The sequence below is a fragment of the Micromonas pusilla genome (genome assembly GCF_000151265.4).
Source record: "Micromonas pusilla CCMP1545 genomic scaffold MICPUCscaffold_5, whole genome shotgun sequence".
NCBI lineage: Eukaryota > Viridiplantae > Chlorophyta > Mamiellophyceae > Mamiellales > Mamiellaceae > Micromonas > Micromonas pusilla.
Window position 1 is genome coordinate 811,703 of NW_003315886.1, and position 19,967 is coordinate 831,669.

Sequence of the window (19,967 nt, forward strand, 5' to 3'; positions counted from 1 at the left end):
CGCACGGAGATGACGTTGAAAGCGGTCGAACAGCTTTTTACCGTTCAAAAGAGTGTTACCCATGTTTCAAATATCGCAAATACCTTCTACTTTCCTCGCGTTCATCGCACCTGCCTTTCAAAACAGAGTGGTGTTACAAAAATCCCACGCCAAACATCGACCGAGGCCCGACTCTTCGTAAGGTTACGATCGTCGGGGACGCGAAGGCGCGCGCCGCGCACAACCCGCGGCGCTCTCGGAGGGATGCCACCTCCGATGACGCCGCCGCCGCCGCGATCGAGGGCGACGATGACGAGCGCGCTCGCGATCGCGATCGTTCTCGTGTGCGGCACCGTCGCGACGCTGACGGCGTCGCCCGACGCGCGCGCGCATGTCCCGCGGCCGTTCGTGGGGGGTGAATCGCGTGGGGGGGCGAAATTATTGTCGGCGGAAAGGTCCGCGTCCCCCGCGCTCGGCGGCTTCGTCTCGGACGTCGTCGGCACGGTCACGGGCGAGACGGACACGGAGACGACGTCGCGCAAGAATTTGGAGACGCTAAACGTGGACGTCTACTTGGACGCCGCGGAGAGCAACTCGCTGCAGCTCGTCGTCGGGGATCTGCGCGATATGATGAACGCGGACCTCGGCCCGATCAAGTGGTCGTTCCTCGGCAACAACAACGGCGGCGCGCACTCCCTGGAGCAGGTCGTCAACGTCGACTACCTCCCCGCGAACTATCACGCGAGCGCGTACGCGTGCGCGATCGGCGCGGACGGCGCGACGCATCAGTCGTGCCCCGCGAACGCCGCGTTCTCGTGCGCGCCGAGCGCGTTCGGGTCGATGACCTCCGGGGTCGCGACGTCGACCGCGGCCGCCGCCGCCTCCTTGGGCGCGTCCTCCCTCGGCGCGGAGGAGCGCGAGGGCGACGAAGACGCGTTCGCGAGCGTCCTCGCGCACGTCGGGTTCGCGCCGAAAGAGATCGAGGCGCTGACGACGACGCGTCGATCGTCGTCCTCCGTCGGGGGGCGTTCGAGGTTGAAGACGACCGAATCTACCAAAAAACCCGAAACCGAAACCGCGGCGACGGGCCTGTCCCCCGACGCCGTCGCGGCGATCCACGAGAGACTCGCGAGGATGAGGACGACGTCGGTGGCGGCGACCGCCCACGAAGGCGTCGACCCCCCTGCGCCGGCGACGTCGTCGACCGCCGTCGACCCCGCCGAGATCGCGAAGGTCCGCGAGAAGCTCGACGGCGCGCTGGACACGGTGAACGCGCAGCCGTTCAGCGGCAAGACGGGCTCCTATCGCGTCCTCGCGCGCACGCTCGGCATCATGGCGGGCGACCCCCGCGTCGTGGAGGGCGCCGATAGCCCGATCGCGTCCGTTCGCGAGATGCTCGCCGCCGCCGCGAAGGCGCCGACGACGACCGAGAAGGTTCCCGACGTTAACGCGCCGACGAAGGAGACGAACGCTGCGGCGCGGGCCCCGACGACGGAGACGACGAAGGGCCTGGACGCGAACGCCGTCGCGAACATCCACGAAAAACTAAAACGCGAAGCCGACGTGGCGAAGGCTCGCGAGGACGCCGCGCCGAAGCCGCCGACGGAGGTGGATGCGCCGCCGACGGAAGACAAGATCGCGGCGATCCACGCCAAGCTCGAACGCGTCCGCGCCTCGCGCGACGCCGCGGACGACGACCTCGCACGCCACGACGACGCCTCGCGCGACGCCGCCGTCGAGCGTTCGAAGCCTTCGAAGCCGAAGAGCCCCGCGGAGGCGCGCGTCGAGGCGCTCGGACCGGGAGAGATCAAGTCCACGCACGATAAGCTCCGGGATGAGGCGGCGAACGCGCTTATCCACGCGGTGGACGACTTCACCGCGGAGCAGCGGGACGAACGCGACGCGGAGGCGAGAGCGCCGCCGGGCGCGACCGCGGCGGCGGAGGCGAAGCGCGCGGCGGAGCACGCGGAGGCGGTGTCTAAAATCTTGAACCACCTTCTGGACAGCGTGGAGACGTACTTTACCCCCGCGCAGGTCGCAGAGATTCGCGGGAGGATCGAGATCGCGACGAGCCTCACCGCGGAGAAGGTTGCGGAGATTCGAGCGATCATCGCTGCGGACGCGAAGAACGCGACGACGCACGACGCGGGCGGGCGCGCGTCAGAGGTTCAGATGCGGCGCATCCACGACGCGTTCGCGGGCACGGACGAACCCCACGACCGCGGCCAGACGCCGACGACGCCCGGGGCGCACCACGCCTGGGAGAAAGCCGCGTCGAAGGTGAATCTGACGAGCGACCAGATCGCGGGGATCCACGGACACATCGCGGAGAAGGAGGCGGAGAAGAAGAAGGCGGCGGAGGTGGAAGAAGCCGCACCCGCGGAGGAGTCCACGAGCGAGACGTTATCGAAGATGAGCGCCGAGGACATCGCGAAGATGCACGAGGACGTCGCGAAGGCGGTGTCCTCGGGGAAGGACGCCCCGGTGTCGTCCGCCGCGGTCAAAAATATCCACGAGTTGATCGCCAATAAAACGCAGAGCGTCGCCGCCAATAAAACGCAGAGCGTCGCCGCCCCGGCGGTCGCCTCCGTCGTTCGCGAGCCGACCGACGAGGAACTGAACGACGTCCACGAGTCCGTGGCTTCCGAGGCGAACGTCTCTGAGGACCTCGTCAAAGAGATTCACGAGAAGATCGAAGCGCACGTGGAAGCGATCGGGCCCGGAAAGAAAATCACCCCCGTCGAGCTCACTCCCGAGGAGGTCAAAGCCGTGCACGACGAGCACTGGGAGGAGGGCGCGAGGAAGCATAACGTGTCCGATGAGACGATCGAGAAGATGCGGCAGATCATCGACTGGAAAGAGCCGACCACGCTGACCGGTTTGAGGACCCCGGACAAGCGTCTCGAGGTTCGTCACCCCGCCGGAGCCCCGGACTGCTTCGCCGAGATTCACGGCGACGAAGAGGCCGCCGGGTGCTCCGCGGACGTCCTCCCGGACTGGAACAGCGCGCAGACGGTCGAGATCCTTCACGAATTCGGGAAGAGGTTGGAGGAGTGCTATCGCATCGACGCCAACGGCTCGGACGTGGAGGTGCCGTGCCCGAGCAGATTCCACGACTTGGCGGACTCGCTCTTGGCGTCGAACATCGAGTCGAGCGGCGCGCATTTCGAAGAGTTCAAGCGAGGCGTGCACGAGTTATTCGGACCCGGCGGCGGAACCGGCGGCGACGACGGCCAAGGCCCGGGCGGCGACGACGGCCCAGGCCCGGGCGGCGGCGGCCCGAGCCCTGGCCCGGAGCCGTCGCGTAAACCCATCGCCGAGCGCATGGCGGAGAAACTAAAACTCTCCCCGGAGGAACGGAAAAAGCAGATGCTCGAGAAGCTCCAGGCTGTCGTGACGAAGGTGCAGTCCGTGGTGGCCGCGAAAACTATCGCGGAGGTTGCGCCCGGCGCGCCCGCGATATCCGCGGAGGAGCAAGGGAAGATCGACGAAAGTCTCGCGAGGCTTCAAAAACAGTGGGAGGAGGCGATCGCGCTTCGCGAAGCCGCGGAGGCGGCGCGAGCCAAGGTGGAAGCGGAGAGAGAGGCGATGAAAGCGCGCGTCAAAGCCAAGGCGGAGACCGCGGGCAAGCCCCCCGCGGCGGTGAAGAAGGAAGTCGCGAAAGAGGAGCTCCTATTGGACGCCGCGCTCGCGGGCGTGCCCGTGAAACAGGTGGAGACGCAGCAGACGGCGGCGTCGGAGGACGACGCGTGCGAGAGCACGTTCGCGGCGATGGGGACGAACTCCTCCCTGGGCATCTGCGAGGCGACAACCTCGACGCGGCGACGCTCGCTGCGTCTGCGTCGCGCGCTGCTGCAAGACGCCGTGGACGCGAAGTGGATCGTGACGATTCTCATGTCCGCCGTCGCCGTGCCCGAGACGGAGATCGACGCGGCGCTCGGGAAGCTCGTCGCGTCCGGCGCGATGTTGACCGCGGCCGACACGGACGCGGTGAACTTGATCACGGACCCCGTGTCCGGCGCGATCACCGGGTACACGGACGCCAACGGCGCGGCGCTGACCGCGGAGGAGGCGGCGGAGGTTCTCGAGGACACGTCCGCGGACGTCGCGCTCGCGGCGGCGGCGACGTCGACGGCGGAGTCGTCGAGCGGCGGCGCCGCGGGGACGGAGAGCGCCTGGAAACCGGATCCGGCGACGCCCGCGGCGATGTACGTCCAGTGCGTCTCCGCGTTCTTGCTCAAGCTCGAGCAGTCCGAGTCCGCGGTCGCCAACGCGGCGGTGAACATGACGGCGCGCGTGGCGTCCGTCTCTGGGTTGTGCTGCGACGCCGTCGTGCAGACCAAACGCGCGACGGCGGCGTCGTGCACCACGCTGAGCTCGTGCCTCGACACCGGGCTGGGGTACGTCAAGACGCAGAACAACGCGGACGCGCTGAACGCGATCCGACCGACGTACAAGTTCCAGCCGTGGGCGCTGATCGACGACGTCGCGGTGTGCGACGCGATCGAGTGCGCGAAGGACGTCGGCGAGGCGATCAAGTACAAAATTTGCGAGAGGCGCGCGCCGAAGAACGACGAGCTCGCCGGGTGCGCCGAGTACGACTTCACGTCGTCGCCGTGGTACGCGTCGCTGGCGCTGGTGGTGCTCATGATCGTCGGCGTCCTCGCGGTGTGCTGTTGCGCGCTGTGCTGCTGCTGCCGCGCGCGAGGGTGGTGCTGTTACGGCGCGAGAGAGGGCAAGGGGGGCGACGTCGAAAAGGGAAAGTCGAACGAAGCGACGCCGCTGATGATGCAGCAGTTTCAAAAGTTCATGGCGCAGGCGCCAGCGCAACAGGGGGGTCAGGGTCAGGCGGGGAGGAAGTGGAACCGTCAGGAGTCTACGTCGACCGCCCCGAAGAAGGACGCGGATGACGCGAGTTGGGACATGAGCAAGATGTTCTGACCGACTGGATAGGGGTTGGTTTTTCGGCGTGTAAATTCGATGCCCGACGCGCGGTGAGGCTGTGCATCGCGCGCGAGAAGTACTGTATATGAGCACGAAACGCGACCACCCACCGCGCGACTCGCGCCGCGGCGTCGCGCGCTCTACGACGTCGCGTCGGTCTCGTTCGTCGCGTCCGCGTCGTCCCCGCCCTCGTCCTTTCCGTCGTCCTTTCCGTCATCGTCTTCCTTCTCCTCCTTCTCACTCTTCTCCTCCGCGAGGTATAAGTATTTCTCCCGCAAGTCCGGCGTCCTCCACCGCCGATTATACGCGCTCCACTCCGCGATCCGTCGTCGACTCACCGCGGTAGTCCCCGCGATGTGCGCGCCGTCCACCCCTTGCTCCGTCAACGTCGGCGCCCCCAGGTGCGTGATCCCCTGCGCGTCCACCACGCCCATCCCGTCCACCGCCGTCGCGTTCTTCGTATCGTCCGCCGCGCAGAGCTGCCACGTCAGATCCAGCCCCCAGCCGTGCGAGAGATCGTTCTGGATCATCTCCCACACGCATCGCCACGCGCGTCGAGTGAACACGGGCACCTGAGGGCCATTCCATACAAAAACAGTTCTCCGGTCAGTTGAAAGGGGATGCGATCAAGTGTTGAAACCGGGCGATGGGTGAAAAACTTTTGTATACCATGATCTCGACGTACGCCGCGCACGGCGGCCGCGTCGTCGGATTTCCGTCGTCGTCGACGCACCGATTCCCGTTCCAATCCGCGCCGAGGCGGTGGAACTCGCCGAGCGGCTCGCCGCCGGTGGTCTCGTTCTCGCGGCGCACGACGCGCGTGATGGGCCACGCGCCGTTCCCGGCGACGATCGCGGGCTGGGATATGTGCAGACCGTTCTCGCGCACGATGCGGAGGTACTCTCTCGGGTCGAATTTCGAGTCGCGCGCGTCGATGTCCTCGTCCCACAAGAACACGTGGTCGTACGGCCGCACGACGTCGGGGTGCAAGAACCGCTTGGCGTACCACCACTTGGATTGCTTCGACACGGAGACGTGGACGACGTCGTCGCTCCACGGCAGCGTGCGCCACGCGTCCACCTCGCCGTCGTAGTGGAACAAGATCACGGAGAACGCGTCCGACGCCGGATCTGACGACGACGCCGCGTCCGACGTCGACGCGGAGGAGAGAAACGTCCGAACGAGCGCGTCGACGACGTCTTTCTGCTTGACGCCCACGGTGAGCGCGAGGAGATTACGCGCTATCGGCGCGTCGTCCGCGGGAGAGCCCTCCAGCCTCCTGGGACGCAGGTCCGTCGTCCGCGCGCGAATCCGCGGCGGGATGTTCCGAGCCGGGTCGTCCGCGCCCGCCGCCGCGCACAGCGGCGCGAGCGTCTCCGCGTCGCACGTCTGATGGTCGAGGGTCCGCGCGAGGCGACGCGACGTCGGGGGCGCGTCAGTCGGCCGGCGTCGTGAGGCGTCGCGGTCGTGGATTGAAGCCGAGCGACGCGACGGGCGGAGAGAAACGCGCGCCGCGCCGGGAGAGAAATGTATTAGAAAGTCCACGAGGGACGCGCGCCTGCCGCGTCACGAGCGACGCCACGCGCGCGGCGTCGCGCTCGATCGTCTCCGTCAGCGCCCACAGCGCGCGCTCGCGGTCGCGCGCGACCTCGAGCGCGGCCTCGAGCGCGGCGACGCGCGCGGACGGCGACGGCGCGGACGGCGACGGCGCGAGCGCGTCGCGCGCGAGCGCGAGAAGTCGCGACGACGACGACGACGACGACGACGGCGACGACGGCGGCGACGACGACGACGACGACGCGGTCGCCGCGCTCGCGCGGATCCGCGCGCCGCACAGCGTCGCGATCGTCGCGCCGATCGCGAGCCCGAGGACGAGCGCGAGCGCGCCGCGGCCGCGCGCCGCGGCCGCGCGCGACGACGCGCGGCCTCGAGCGCGCGCGCCGAAGAGAAGCGACGTCCTTCGCTTGTCGTCGCCGTCGTCGTCGTCGTCCGCGAGTCCCGCGAGGTCGTCCCAGCTCTCGAGCCGCGTCGCGACCGTCTCCATGCCGTCGTCGGCGAGGGAGCGATCGAGCGCGATCGAGCGCGGCGGCGGCGCGCGGAAGAGTGCGACGCGTCGCGACGGGGGAGGCGCGCGCCGCGGCGTCGCCGTCGCGCGGCGGCCCCGCGCGCTCCCTCGGAGGAGGCGAGCGGGTCCGTCCGAGATTGGAGCGAGCGGGCGGGCGTTATTTTCTTTTCCTGTCGTCGACGCGACCTGACGCGACCTCCCGACGCGACGTCGCGTCCGCGTCGTCACGCGCGAGCGCGCCGCGCCGGCGCGCGTCGTCGTGTCGTCCGGATGGTCGCGCCGCCTCCCGCGCGCGACGCCGCCGCCGCGGAGGCGTCGACGTCGACCGCGGCGGGCGAGCACCGCGCGCGTCTTCGATGGGCGGTGAACACGACGCGCTGGACGCCGCGCGACGACCACGACGGCGACGAGTTTCGATTCCTCCTCGACCTCCTCCCGCCGAACGAGCGCGCGGACGTCGTGAAGATGGTGCACATGGCGGACAAGAAGCGCGCGATCGCGAGCCGCCTGCTTCAGCGCATGGTGTGCCATCGCGTGACGGGGGTCCCGCACGCGGACGTGACGATCAAGCGCACGAAGGGAAGGAAACCGTTCCTCTCCCGCGAGGCGCCCGCGAGAGGGGATGGCGCGACGACGACGAACACGACGACGGTTCCGACGGTTCCGACGATGCCCGACGCGCGGAACTTCAACTTCAACGTCTCGCACGAGGGCGACTTCGTCGTCCTCGCGAGCGAGCCGGACGTCGTCGTCGGCGTCGACGTCGCCGCGCCCGGGCAGGCGCGGAGGCGCGGGAAGGACGGGCGGACGCCCACCGCGGAAGAGATGCTCCGCACGTTTTCCTCCGTCTTTACCGAGAGGGAGAAGGACGCCGTGCGCGCGGGCGGCGCGACGGACGACGAGAGAGAGACGGTGTTCAGACAGCTGTGGAGCCTGAAGGAGGCGCTGGTGAAGGCCATGGGCGTCGGCCTCGCGCTCGATCTGCGAAGGGCGGAGTTCACGATTCATCATCATCATCATCATCATCATCATCATCATCATCATCATCATCATCGGATCTCGGCGACGCTGACGCTCGACGGCGAACCGAAACCGGACTGGCGGTTCATCGTCCAGCCGCTGGGCGCGTCGGTCGGCGGCGGCGGCGGCGGCCCCCCGGGGGTTGGGACGCACTGGGTGACCGTCGCGAGGGGCCCGACGCGCGACGTCGTGGACGCGAACGGAGAGTTTTTGAAGACGCTCGCGAGGATGACGTTCACCGCGGAGGAGTGGGTCGACGCCGTGGACGCGCCGTCGCCGCCGTTCGCGCTGCTGACGATCGGCGACCTCGTCCCGGAGGCGTTGCGGTCGGCGTACGAGGACGCGGGGGGGGAGGTGTTCTGACGGAGGAAGGAAAGGAGGCGCGAGGAGGGCGTGAGAAAGAAAAAAAACTCTGAAAGAAAATAGACTACAGCACCGCATCCGTTCTGTCCTCGCGCGCTCGCGCTCCGTCGCCGTCGCCGTCGCCGTCGCCGTCGTCGATCACCACGTCATCTCTCGGACATCGCCCTTCGCCGCTTCGTCGCCGTCGGATTCGTCACCGCGTCCGCCATCTTCCGAACGACCTTCACGATCATCCGAGACGGGCGCGTCTTCGCGTCGTAAAATTCGTCGTCGTCGTCCTTCGCGGGTCCCGACGCGGTGGGCGTGACGGGCGCCGCGGGGGGCGCGTCGACCGCGACAGCGTCGACAGCGTCGACGTCGCCGCTCTCGCGCGCGTTATCGTCCCCGCTCGGCGACCGTCCGTCCCTCGCGGCGGCGTCCGCGGCGTCCGCGGCGCCCTCCTCCTCGGCGCCGCCGCGCGTCTTTACGTCGACGTCCTCATCAGCGCGGTTGTTCAGGACGAGGTAGTGCGCCACCGACGCGTATCCCTCTTTGATCGCGCGGCGGTACAGCGTTCCGGTCGGCGGCCAGCCCTTCCGCTGCCTGCAGAAGCTGCAGTTGCACAGGTCGCGGCAGGGAGGGCACCGCCACTTCGCCCCCAGCGCGTTCGCTTCGTCCACGTGCTCGCCGTAACGCATCCACAGGCAGTCGCCGCAAAACTGCCCTCGGAGTTCCCCGCACCCGCCGCAGCTCGTGTGCGCGCAGACCGTCTTCTGGCGGCACTGAGGGTCGTTCCATACAAAGCGATGTCGGGGTGGAGTTCATAGGCGTCAGATGGAGTTGAAAGGCGTCGTGGGCGGGCGTTGAAAGGGAGGGATGAGCGGAGAGAATCGCCGGGAAAAGTCCTTAAGGATCGGCATTCACCACGCCAACGCCGTCGTATGGGGACCAGTGTATAGAACGCACCTGATGGCACGTCGCGCCGATAGCGCTGTCGTAGATGCGGTTCCCGTTCGCGTCGTACCCGTCCACGAACAGCGTCCACGTCTTCGTCGCGCTCCCGAGCGCGGCGACCTGCGCCGGGGAGTACGTCTCCGGGTTCCTGTCGACGTCGTCGTCGCGATCCGTCGTGCGCGTCGTCGTCGCGGCGTCGTCCGGGGACGCGCCGCTGAGGCGGCCGCTGCGTCGCGTCGCGACCGCCGGCTTTGCTGCGCGATCCGCGACGCGATACGCGGGGTTCCCGTCCGCGTCGGAGCCCTTCGGGGTTCTCGCCGCGCGAACCGCCGCGCGTCGGGCGGCGGCCGCGGCGTCCGTCGCGCGCAGGCGCGCGGTCGCGTCGAGTATCCCGAGATCGCGCATGCGCGCCTTGTTCGCTTCGATCCTCGCCGCGCGCTCCGCCTCGTACGCGGTCATCTCCTCTCTCGCGTCGGCCGCGACCATCTTGTGTCCGAAGCGAGGCATCTCGTCGACGCCGCGAGGCACGACGACGCGCGGAACGTGTGGCGGCCGAGGCAGGCGCGTCGGATTGTGTGCGGGAGAATCGTAATCGCGCGCGAAAAGAAAGCGAACAGAAAATCCAACCGACCGACGACAGCGACAGGATGACATCGCCCCCCCCCCCCGCGTCTTCCCCGTCTCGCACTCCTCGACGCGCGATGACGACGACGTCGACGCCGCCCGCGCGCCCTCCCCAACGCGCGGTGCGAACGTCCCAGCGCGCGTGGATCATCGAGGGCGTCCACACCGAGTGCCTCGTGACGGACTACGACGACCGCGCGCTCGTCGTCGTGACGCAGGTCGCGAAGCTCGGGCTCGTGTTCCACGCCGCGGGCGGGAGCGTCGAGCGAGGCGGCGGCGACGGCGGAAACCTCCCCGGACACTACGCCCCGAAACTCCGCGCGCTGAGCGGCGGCGGACGGAAGGACGACGAGCTCGTGCAGGCGGTCGCGAGCCGCGTCGTGCAGGTGGTGCGAGGCGCGGGAGTGGACAAACCCGTGATCGTGTCGATGGGGCTCGAGAAGGCGTTCAGGGAGATGGACGCGCTGCGAGGGATGGCGCGCGTGTGCGGGGATTTCGCCGCGGAGGCGCTGTCGGGGGTCGTCCCTCCGTCGAGCGCGGCGGTTTCGGCGGCGACGTAGGCGGAGGGTCGACGACGATAGGTAGCCCGGCGGCCTCGTGGGCTCGGCCAGTAGGATTTCTCGATGTGCGTCCAGTTGGCAACGATACGCGACGTCCACGATCGCGATCGTCAGTCATTCCAACCGGCGCCCGCGGCGGGGGGCACCACCCTCCCACCGCGTCGATGATCGCGCTCAACCGCGCCGCGCCGTGCGCGCGCGCCGCCCCCCGCGCGCTGCCGTCCCGCCGTCATCGCGCCGCGCGCGCCGCGCGCCTCGCCGCGGCCGCCGACGCCGACGCGTCGTCGTCGTCGTCGTCGTCGTCGACGGAGACGTCGTCGGAGACGCCCGTCTTATCCCCCGAAGACCTCGTGCGCGCGCAGTACGCCGCGACCGACGAGACGCAGGCGTTCGGCGACAGCATCCTGGGCGGCGCGTCCGTCGTGCGGGGTTCCGCGGAGGAGACGAGGGACCTCGTCCCGTTCGGGGCGAACAACCTCGCGGTGCTGCGCGCGACGAAGCAATACGCGGAAGCCATCGAGAACGATCTCGACCCGTCCGAGGTCATCGCGAAAGCGCTCGGGGTCGAATCGCTCGACGACTTGTCCCCAGCGCAGAGGGCGTACAGCGACAAGGTGCGCGCGAAGCTCGAGGAGAACGCGCAGCGCATGCGCGGGTTCACGCTCGAGGCGTCGCGTCTGCATAAGAAAGCCGAGTACGCGTACTCGAAGGGCTTGTATGTCGACTGCGTGCGGTGGTGCGACACCGCGCTCGAGGAGACGGAGGAGAAGACGCTGCTCGGAGGACGGATACTGATACAGAAGTGCCTGGGGTTGGACGCGAGCGGGAAGACGGAGGACGCGATCGAACTCTACGCGTGGCTCGCGGCGACGCATCCGGAGGGCATCGTGAAGCGGCAGGCGGAGGAGCTCAAGTACATCTTAGAGGCGCCGAAGATGGACATCGGCGAGGACGAGAAGGTGGACGTGCCGGTTCTGAGGGACGCGTACGCGTACAGCGATAAGTGGGCGAGCACCGGGGGGGGGAAGAAGTCTGGCGGGGGAGGAAAGAGAGAGAAGAGCCTCGAGGAGGAGTACGGCGGGGAGTTCACGCCGAGCGTGCGGCTGCCGCAGAACCCTTTCATCACCGTCGCGGCGTCGGTGATCGCCGCGGGGATAGCGTACTACAGCGCGACGATCCCGAGGTAGGCGCGCGCGTGGGCGGCGTGCGCGCGCGTAGCGTGTCGTTCGCGTTCGTTCAATATTTACCTACGAGCGTGAGTAGGTCGGTTTTCGTTGTTTTCGTCCGTCTTTTCCTCGACGACCGATCTGAGCGCCGGCGGCGTCGTGGAGACGACGCCGGCGGTCATCGCCTTCGCGCGTGCTCGCGCTCGAAGTGTCGTCGCGTCGCTGCCCCGTTCGTCGTCGCGTCCCATCCCCCGCGTACCCCCCAACCTTTTAATCCTTCGCGTCCTCGATGCCCATCTCCGAGAAAACTGCGCCTCGCTCTCCGGGAGCACGGGCGAGCACGCGATCTTCGCGATCCGGTTCTCCCCCCTCCCCTTCCTCAGCGCCAGTCGCGTCGTGGACGCGTGCGCCATGATGTTCCCGCCGATGGGCTTCATCGCGTTCGCGCCCGCGAACATCGCGTTCCCGTCCGGGTTCGCCACGACCTGGTTCGTCACGACGACGGCGACGCCGAACTCGTCCGCGAGACGCGCGAGCTGCCGCAAAAACTTCCCGAGGTGCATCTGCCGCGCGGAGAGCTCCCCTCGCCCTTCGTACTCCGTCCTGTACAAGTTCGTCACGGAGTCGACGATGATCACCCCGAAACGAGCCTCCGCCATCATCCCCGCGGCGGCGACGAGGAGCTCGGACTGGTGCTCGCAGTTGTGCGCCTTGGCGTACGCGACGTTGTCGAGAACGGCGGCGGAGTCCATCCCAAACCGCTCCGCGATCGCGATGAGACGCTGCGGTCGAAACGTCCCTTCCGTGTCGATGTACATCGCCTTGCCTTCCGCGCCGCCCTGCGCGAGCGGGAGCTGGCACGTCACCGCGAGCGTGTGGCACAGCTGCGTCTTACCCGTGCGAAACTCGCCGTAAATTTCCGTGAGCGAGCCAGACTCGAACCCGCCGCCGAGGAGCTCGTCGAGCTTGGACGACCCCGTGGAGATCATGATCGTGCTCTCGCGCACGGCCTGGACCATGGACGCGGTCGTGAACCCGAGGGGAACGACTTTCATCGCTGCTCGGAAGGATGGGAGAGGGATTTTCAGGTGGTGAGCGTCGAGTCGAGATTTGGTTTTCGAGGGCTCTCCGCGTGACGGAGGGTTGCCAAGTTGAAATCGCACCCGCAGCCTTCAGCTTCTCGACCTTCATCTCGCTCAGGCCTTTGATGTCCTTCAGCTGCTTCTTCGGCGCGTGCGCGAGTCCTTCCACGGTGTGGATGCCCGCCTCGAGAAGCTTCTTCAAGTCCGACGCCGCGATGCCGTGCTCCTGTGCGAGGGAAGAGGGCGCGTGAGATCCTTTGGCATTCGCGGGGGGGACAGATTCGACGGGTGCCGCGTTGGACGTGGGCGCGCGCGTGCACGAACCTCGAGCGTCTGCAGGGGGAGCGGCCCCGCGGCCTCCATCCCTTCCTGCCATTCCTGCATGTCGCCTTCCATCTGCGGCGCCTCCATCGGCGCCTCCATCATGTCCGTCATGTCGCGACTAGAAGCTTCTTCGGCGACGACGAACGCGTCGACGCGTGCGAACGACGATTTACTCGCCGAGGGTCGCGCGTCGACGTGCGCTGCTCGACTCGAAGGACGAGGCGGAGGGCGCGCACGGGCGCTGGCGCGTGCGTGCGAAGTGAATACGACGCGGACGCGCGCGTATCGCGGTTCGCGTGCTCGGCGTGCGGAGCGCGGACGACTGTGGCGGGGACAGCTCGAGCGCGCGTATTCAAACGAACGTAAAACTTGCACTGCAGTGCTGACGATCCGCGAGAGCGGCGGTGACGCGTCATCGACGAGGGCGACCGACGGGCTCCGATCCGCCCGGCGCCCGTCACAACGCTTCGCACATGTCCGCCCCGTGCCGACTCGCACCGACGACGCTCGCACATCGCCGTTTCCTCGCCCCCAACACCGCGCGAACGACCAGGGTCATGGCGACCGCGAGCAAGAGCGTCAGCAGCTACCTCCCCGCGGACACGTACAACTCGCTTCCGAAGGACGGCGATCTCACGTTTCTGCACACGATGCTCCGCGTGAACGACCTGGACGCGACGATGGCGTTCTTCTCCGCGCTGGGGTTGATGGAGACGCGGAGGAAGGAGAGTGAGAAGGGGAAGTTCACGCTCGTGTTCATGGCGTCCGCTCCGGGTACGTGCCCCCGAGAGGAGCGCCCGAGGAGTGGGCATTATCGCATCCAGCGTCGTTCGGCATTCTGGCACCCCGCGTTCGCGACGCCCGCTGACCCCGCCGCCCACCCTACACCTCCCACCCCACCCCACCCCACTCCATCCCAGGCGCGCCCGAGATCGAGCTGACGTACAACTGGGGCGGCGAGGAGTTCGCCCCGCCGTCGAGGAGCATGGGTCACCTCGCGTTCGCGACGGACGACATCTACGGGTTGTGCGAGAAGCTGCGAGCCGCGGGCCACGTGATCCACAGGCCACCGCGCGACGGGAAGATGGCGTTCGTGAAGTCCCCGGACGGGATCTCCGTGGAGCTTCTGCAGAAAGGGGTGCCGTTAGAGCCCGCGGAGCCGTGGAGCTCGATGGAGAACACCGGCGAGTGGTAGAGCGCGCGTAGTCAACGACCGTAGCCGTGTAAGATGATGAGTGCGAGTGCACCGACACGTTTACGTTTTCCAGCCGCCAGCTTCAGCGCGTGGAATTTCATTGCGGCGCCGCACCGAGCACGGAGGGCGCGTGCACCGCGCGTCGTCGGGATGAGCGCCGCCGCGAAAGGCGGCAGGGAGGCGGCGAAGCGACCGCGGGCGCTGATCGAGTCCACGCGCGCGCTCGTCAAGCTGATCGACGACGGGATGGCGGGCGCGGCGTCGAGAGGACACGCGACGGCGGCGGTGGACGAGAACGACGCCGCGGGCGCGTCCGCGGCCGCGGGCGCGGCGCCGGCGAAGAAGAAGCGGTCGCGGTCGGGGAAGCCGCAGGTGCCGAAGATCGACCCGCTGACGCCGCCGCCGCCGGCGTCGGAGTTCCCGCCGTACGCGCCGCGCGACTTCTTCCGGTACGAGCTGATCCATCAGTCGAAGAAATCGAACGCGCGCGTGGGGCGGATTCACACCCCGCACGGGGTCATCGACACCCCGGGGTTCGTCGCAGTCGGCACCATGGGCGCCCTGAAAGCGGTCCCGCACCAGGAGCTCCAAGCCGCCAACTTGCAGCTCATGTTCAGCAACACGTACCACCTCATGCTGCAGCCCGGCGCGGACCTCGTCGTAAACGCCGGAGGCCTCCACGCGTTCATCGGCCGCGACGCGCCGATCATCACGGACAGCGGCGGGTTCCAGGTCTTCTCCTTGGGAAACACGTCGCAAGGGGAAGGACCGGAGATGAAATCACGGCGGCCGAGCAAGCACAAGAGCGAGGAAGGGCTGCTCCTGAGAGTAAACGAAGAGGGCGTCGTGTTCAAGTCGTACAGGGACGGGAAAAAAGTCGAGCTCACGCCGGAGAGCGCGGTGCTCGCGCAGAAGAAGCTCGGCGCGGACATCATCATCCCGCTGGACGAACTCCCGCCGTATCACATCGACGACGAGACGCTGCGGCGGAGCGTGTATCTGAGTCACCGGTGGGAGGCGAGGAGCCTGAGGACGCACCTGGAGGACGTGCGGCGGCAGGCGATGTACGCCGTCGTCCACGGCGGCGTCGACGCGGCGTTGCGGAAACTCAGCGCGGAGTACTTATCCTCGCTCCCGTTCGACGGGTTCGCGATCGGCGGGAGCCTCGGCAAAGACCCTACCGAGTTCGGCGAGCTCATGGCGTACGTGATGCCGTTGCTCCCGAGGGATCGACCGACGCATGTGCTCGGCATCGGCGACGAGACGTCCATACGCGCCGGGGTGCCGCACGGCGCCGACACGTTTGACAGCACGTTTCCGACGCGCGCGGCGCGGCACGGGACGCTGCTCACGCGCACGCACGGGCGGGTGAACATTCGGAGACGGGAGAACGCGGAGATGTTCGAGCCGCCGTGCGCGCTGTGCCCGTGTCGGCTGTGCACGTCGCACACGAGGGCGTACCTGCACCACTTAGATAAGGCGAACGAGCCGATGGCGCAGGAGCTGGCGACGTCGCACAACTTGCACTACATGGGGTGGCTCATGGGGGACATCCGGGAGAAGATATTGAACGACGAGATCTGAGCGTAGCGTTCGTTCGCACGTCGTAGCCTTTCGTAGTAGTCTTATTAACGGTACATTAGTCTTCATTATTCGAGTTCTCTTCCAGACGACGCGTTCGTTCGTCGCGCATCGCCTACCTCGGCGGCTCGGACGCGACCGCCTTCGCGGGCACCGCGACGCACCCCCTCTCGTCGCACCGCAACGCGATCTTCGCCACCGTGTCCTTCCCGTACGGAATCGTGTAGTGCGACCTCAGCGTCCACCCCGCGCCCTCATCCGAGTCTGTCTTATCGTACGTCTGCGTCGCCAGCAGCGTCGCGCCGTTCCCGACGCTCTCCAGCACGGACACCGTCGCGACGTCCCTCTCGATCGTGACGTCGACGTCGGACAGCTTCAGTCCCTCCGGTCGACGGTCCGGTCGAAGCACCGTCGCCCACCCGTCGAGGACGGCCCCGCGCTCGATGAAACGCTCCAGCGGCGACGGTTTTTTGCGTTCTCCTCCTCTCCATGCCGCCGCCATCGCGGCCTCGTCGCCGCGGCTCAGCGCGTCGTAGAACGCGTCGTGGACTTTCAGAACCTCCCTCGCGGGGCCGTCGCTCGGGAGCTCCAACGTCGTGCCGATCGGTCGCGCGGCGCCGTCGCCTCTGATGTCTTTCATCGCGGGGTCGTTCACGGATAAATCGCCCTGGTAGTCCACGGTCGCGCTCCTCCACGCCGCCTCCGCGGCGGCGTCCGCCTTGTTCCCCGGACGGTTCCTCGGAAACGTGCTCAGGAGCACGTCCCACGACGGGCTCCCGCTGCCGCTGCCTCGCACCTGCCCGTTGACGCCGACGGTGACGTACCCCCCCGCCGCGTTCTTCGCGCCCGCGCTGAGTAAAAGCCGGCGGAAGTATCCCGCCCACGCGTCGTTCTTCGTCGGCCACGCGAGCCACCGCCCGGCGCCGGCGCCGGGCCACGCCACGACCACGTCCTTCAGCAGCTCCCACCGCCCGGGGCCGACGTCCGCGACCGCGTCGGACGACGCGCCTTGGCCTCTCTTATCACCTCGGTCCACGACCGGGACGACGAGAATCCTCGACTGCTCCAACCGCCGCCGGTACGGCGTCGCCGCCGCGAGGTCCTTCGCGACTTTTTCCGCGTCGCCGTACACGACCGCGACGCGCGCCGCCTGCCTCAAGCTCTGCAGCGGGAACACGCGCTCGTTACGAAACTTATCGCGCTGTATCACCTGCATGTCCCCCAGCGCGAGCTCGCGCTGCAGGCGATCGAGCGCCGTCTTCCTCCGCCGCAGGTCCGCCGCCGCGAGCGCGGCGGCGAGGACGAAGAACACCACGTTCGCGCCCAGCACTCGCAGCGCGTCGTCGTCTTGGCGGAACACGCCGCCGAGCGACTGCGGGATGGACGCCGCGAGCCCGAGCGCGGTGCCCGCGACGAGGAGCAGCCGAGGGAAGAAGAACGCGTTCGACGCCTCCCAGTACGCGAGGACCTCGCCGGTGAAGACGCCGCCGCTGAAGATGTCGAACCCGCCGCGCTCGCCGGGGTCCTCCACGTCGATCTCGTCCTCGGCCTGGATCGCGTCGAGGCGCGCGCGCGCGGCGGCCGTCGCGTCCGCGGGCGCGTCGCCCCTCGACGCGCGCGTCGTCGTCGTCCCTCTGATCGGTCGCCTCTTCGCGCGTCGGTTCGAGGATCCGACGCCGACGACGGCGCGGGGAGAAGACGCCGCGCGCGGGGACGCCGCGACGGCGCGCGCGGCGCGCGCGGCGACGACGCGAGTCGTCCCGACGTTTCGACGGCATCGCGGACGCGCGCTCGTCGCGGCGGCCGCCGTCGCGGCGGGCGTGATGCGCGTCATAGTATCATCTCGTGTGCCGACATCGTGCGATGACGTGGCGAACGCGGTGCGCGAAAACGCGAGCGAGCACTCACGCGCGTTCAACAAACGTTTTTCACCCATCGCCCGGTTTCAACATTTGATCGTGTCACCTTTCAACTAACCTACTGTATGAACATTTTCGTACCGATCGGCACCTGATCGGCCGTCATCCGCAGAGGGGACTCATCAACACTTTACGGGCGCACGCCGCCGACCGACGCCGACGTCGCGCCCGAGCGCGATGGCGACGACGTCCGCGCGTCGTCGTCTCCGCCGCCGCCGCGCGTCGGGATTCGCGACGTCGCTCGCGCTTCTCCTCGCGCTCTTCGCGTCTCGCCCCGCCGCGACGCGCGCGCACCCGAATCTCGTCGATCGCGACAGGTGCGGCGCGGACGCGCATCCGAGCACCGCGAGGGCGGCGCACGCGGCGCCGCTCACGGACCCGTCGATATCGTTCCAGCTGGCGTGGGCCGCCGCGGACGGGAGCGACACGGCGCAGGCGAACGAGCTCGACGGCGGAAGGGTCATCCCCGCGGTGCGCGCGCGTCGTCGTCCCCCGCCCGCGCGACGAACATCCACCCATCCCTCCATCCGTCCGTCCCCGCGGTGAGACTGCTTCCCATACGACCCCGTTCGCGTGGTGCACGCCGTTCCTTAAGGACTTTTCCCGTCGTCACTCTTCACGCGCGCGTCCCACAACCTGACCCGTCCGCGTCCCTCCGTCCTCCTCCGCAGTCGTGGCACATCCACTCCGCGGAGTTCAAACCCGGCGGCCGCCACACGCTCATCGTGACGACCCCGTGCGAGGGCGAGATCCTGCTCACCGCCACCGCGGGCGCGTTCGTCGACCTCGGCGATCGCAACGCGGGCTCCGGCGTCGGCGCGCGATGCTCCGGCGCGCGGTACGACCTCAGAGGCGACTGGTCCATCGCGCTGTTCGTGTGGAACGCGCCCGCCGTCGCGGTCGACGGCGACGCGGTCGAGTTCAAGGTGACGACCGCGGCGCACCACGACGGCGGGTTCAGAACGAACGCCGTCACGCTCGTCGCGAACGGCGCGTTGAGCGTCGGCGGCGCGGCGCCGGAGGTGCGTTCTGGTTACACCGGTCCCCATACGACCCCGTCGCCGTGGTGAACGCCGATCCTTAAGGATTTTGCCCGGCGCATCTCTCCGCTCATCCTTCGCTTTCAATCCCCGCCCTCGGCGCGTTCTGGTTACACCGGTCCCCATACGACCCCGTCGCCGTGGTGAACGCCGATCCTTAAGGACTTTGCCCGGCGCATCTCTCCGCTCATCCCTCGCTTTCAATCCCCGCCCTCGGCGCCTTTCAACTCCACCTGACGCCTTTCAACTCCACCCCGACTAGGCGCCGTCGTCGCGGCCGTCGTATCCGCCGCCCGCGCCGCCGCTGTCGCCCGCGGACCAGGCCGCGCTCGACGCGAGATCGAAGTGCGACGAGCGCGCGGAGGCGCTCGGCACAAAGTTCACCGCGCACGGGTGGTGCGCGTGCATCGCGTGGGCGATCCTCGTGCCCGCGGGGGCGTACGTCGCGCGGTACGCCAAGGCGCCGCGCGACGCGCCGCCGTCGAAGCGCGAATTGCTTGGCGCGATTCGCGACTCGTGGTTTTCCATCCACCGCGCGCTCGTCTCGATCGGGCTGTTCTTCGCGTTCGTCGGCGCGATGCTGTCGTACAGCGCCGTGGAGGACGAGGACGCGGGGCACATGGGGTGCGCGCACGCGTATTACGGCGTCGCGACGTTGCTCGCGGGCGCGTCGCAGCCGTTGAACGCGTTTCTTCGCGCGGATAAACCCGACGCGCCCGACGCGGCGACGTCGACGCCGCGGAAGCGGTGGGAGTGGACGCACCGGATCACCGGGGTCGGGAGTTTGTCGTTCGCGTTCGCCGCGATCGTGACCGGGCTGGACGAGGCGAAGGAGAGGGGCGCGGCGCGCGGCGCGAACGTCGCGGGGGGCGCCTACGCGGCGTGGGTCGTCGCGTGCGTCGCGGCGACGATCGCGTTGGAGGCGAATAGGTACCGGGAGCGGAGAGGCGGAGGGTCGGGGAGGAATTTCGTGGAGCTGTCGGACATGACCGAGGACGGGGACGGGGCGAGGTTCGAGCGCGCGGCGGCGAGAGGCGGCGGCGTCGTGTTGTCGAGCGGGCAGTAGCGCCGGCGCGGCTTGATGAGCGTTGAAATACAGGTAGTAGATTCAACTTATTATCAGGCGACTACTCGAAAATGTTCGATGAATCGTCCGCGCGCCGCGCCAATCG

The 19,967-nt window shown here is 68.3% G+C and overlaps 11 protein-coding genes across 11 annotated transcripts; 7 read left to right on the top strand and 4 right to left on the bottom strand.

The window, feature by feature from the left end:
• Window positions 1-255: 255 nt before the first annotated feature.
• Window positions 256-4,920, top strand: MICPUCDRAFT_58098 (uncharacterized protein; the record flags this gene model as incomplete). The annotated part of the gene is made up of 1 exon (XM_003058457.1): window positions 256-4,920. The coding sequence occupies one exon, from the start codon at window positions 256-258 to the stop codon at window positions 4,918-4,920; it is 4,665 nt and encodes a 1,554-aa protein (XP_003058503.1).
• Window positions 4,921-5,294: 374 nt separating this feature from the next.
• MICPUCDRAFT_5130 (uncharacterized protein) lies at window positions 5,295-6,255 on the bottom strand (the record flags this gene model as incomplete). Its single annotated transcript, XM_003058829.1, has 2 exons — window positions 5,295-5,495; window positions 5,593-6,255. Coding segments are annotated over 2 exons (864 nt in total), but the record flags the coding sequence as incomplete, so codon positions are not given.
• A 980-nt stretch (window positions 6,256-7,235) lies between these two features.
• Window positions 7,236-8,442, top strand: MICPUCDRAFT_47314 (uncharacterized protein). The gene is made up of 2 exons (XM_003058458.1): window positions 7,236-7,951; window positions 8,105-8,442. Exons 1-2 carry the CDS (start codon window positions 7,259-7,261, stop codon window positions 8,369-8,371), a joined length of 960 nt encoding a protein of 319 aa, XP_003058504.1. The 5' UTR covers window positions 7,236-7,258; the 3' UTR covers window positions 8,372-8,442.
• Window positions 8,443-8,517: 75 nt separating this feature from the next.
• MICPUCDRAFT_58101 (uncharacterized protein) lies at window positions 8,518-9,811 on the bottom strand (the record flags this gene model as incomplete). The annotated part of the gene is made up of 2 exons (XM_003058830.1): window positions 8,518-9,132; window positions 9,317-9,811. The coding sequence occupies 2 exons, from the start codon at window positions 9,809-9,811 to the stop codon at window positions 8,518-8,520; spliced, it is 1,110 nt and encodes a 369-aa protein (XP_003058876.1).
• A 194-nt stretch (window positions 9,812-10,005) lies between these two features.
• MICPUCDRAFT_58102 (uncharacterized protein) lies at window positions 10,006-10,572 on the top strand (the record flags this gene model as incomplete). The annotated part of the gene is made up of 1 exon (XM_003058459.1): window positions 10,006-10,572. The coding sequence occupies one exon, from the start codon at window positions 10,006-10,008 to the stop codon at window positions 10,486-10,488; it is 483 nt and encodes a 160-aa protein (XP_003058505.1). The 3' UTR covers window positions 10,489-10,572.
• Window positions 10,573-10,652: 80 nt separating this feature from the next.
• MICPUCDRAFT_58103 (uncharacterized protein) lies at window positions 10,653-11,675 on the top strand (the record flags this gene model as incomplete). Its single annotated transcript, XM_003058460.1, has 1 exon — window positions 10,653-11,675. The coding sequence occupies one exon, from the start codon at window positions 10,653-10,655 to the stop codon at window positions 11,673-11,675; it is 1,023 nt and encodes a 340-aa protein (XP_003058506.1).
• A 56-nt stretch (window positions 11,676-11,731) lies between these two features.
• Window positions 11,732-13,373, bottom strand: RAD51A (Rad51 DNA recombinase 1; the record flags this gene model as incomplete). Its single annotated transcript, XM_003058831.1, has 3 exons — window positions 13,061-13,373; window positions 12,818-12,962; window positions 11,732-12,711 (listed from the first exon to the last, which is right to left on the bottom strand). Exons 1-3 carry the CDS (start codon window positions 13,169-13,171, stop codon window positions 11,732-11,734), a joined length of 1,236 nt encoding a protein of 411 aa, XP_003058877.1. The 5' UTR covers window positions 13,172-13,373.
• A 157-nt stretch (window positions 13,374-13,530) lies between these two features.
• On the top strand, window positions 13,531-14,310 carry MICPUCDRAFT_58105 (uncharacterized protein). The gene is made up of 2 exons (XM_003058461.1): window positions 13,531-13,834; window positions 13,981-14,310. Exons 1-2 carry the CDS (start codon window positions 13,618-13,620, stop codon window positions 14,253-14,255), a joined length of 492 nt encoding a protein of 163 aa, XP_003058507.1. The 5' UTR covers window positions 13,531-13,617; the 3' UTR covers window positions 14,256-14,310.
• Window positions 14,311-14,501: 191 nt separating this feature from the next.
• MICPUCDRAFT_16922 (uncharacterized protein) lies at window positions 14,502-15,839 on the top strand (the record flags this gene model as incomplete). The annotated part of the gene is made up of 1 exon (XM_003058462.1): window positions 14,502-15,839. The coding sequence occupies one exon, from the start codon at window positions 14,502-14,504 to the stop codon at window positions 15,837-15,839; it is 1,338 nt and encodes a 445-aa protein (XP_003058508.1).
• A 24-nt stretch (window positions 15,840-15,863) lies between these two features.
• On the bottom strand, window positions 15,864-17,052 carry MICPUCDRAFT_68191 (uncharacterized protein; the record flags this gene model as incomplete). Its single annotated transcript, XM_003058832.1, has 1 exon — window positions 15,864-17,052. The coding sequence occupies one exon, from the start codon at window positions 17,050-17,052 to the stop codon at window positions 15,952-15,954; it is 1,101 nt and encodes a 366-aa protein (XP_003058878.1). The 3' UTR covers window positions 15,864-15,951.
• A 2,320-nt stretch (window positions 17,053-19,372) lies between these two features.
• On the top strand, window positions 19,373-19,861 carry MICPUCDRAFT_39803 (uncharacterized protein; the record flags this gene model as incomplete). The annotated part of the gene is made up of 1 exon (XM_003058463.1): window positions 19,373-19,861. The coding sequence occupies one exon, from the start codon at window positions 19,373-19,375 to the stop codon at window positions 19,859-19,861; it is 489 nt and encodes a 162-aa protein (XP_003058509.1).
• Window positions 19,862-19,967: the final 106 nt, after the last annotated feature.

Excerpts from the sequence above, each read along its gene's own strand:
- MICPUCDRAFT_47314 (XM_003058458.1), top strand. The coding sequence starts at position 7,259 with ATGGTCGCGCCGCCTCCCGCGCGCGACGCCGCCGCCGCGGAGGCGTCG. Across the intron at positions 7,952-8,104 it reads CGCTGGTGAAGGCCATGGGC|CCGCTGGGCGCGTCGGTCGG; the intron begins GTCGGCCTCGCG and ends TTCATCGTCCAG.
- MICPUCDRAFT_58105 (XM_003058461.1), top strand. The coding sequence starts at position 13,618 with ATGGCGACCGCGAGCAAGAGCGTCAGCAGCTACCTCCCCGCGGACACG. Across the intron at positions 13,835-13,980 it reads GTTCATGGCGTCCGCTCCGG|GCGCGCCCGAGATCGAGCTG; the intron begins GTACGTGCCCCC and ends ACTCCATCCCAG.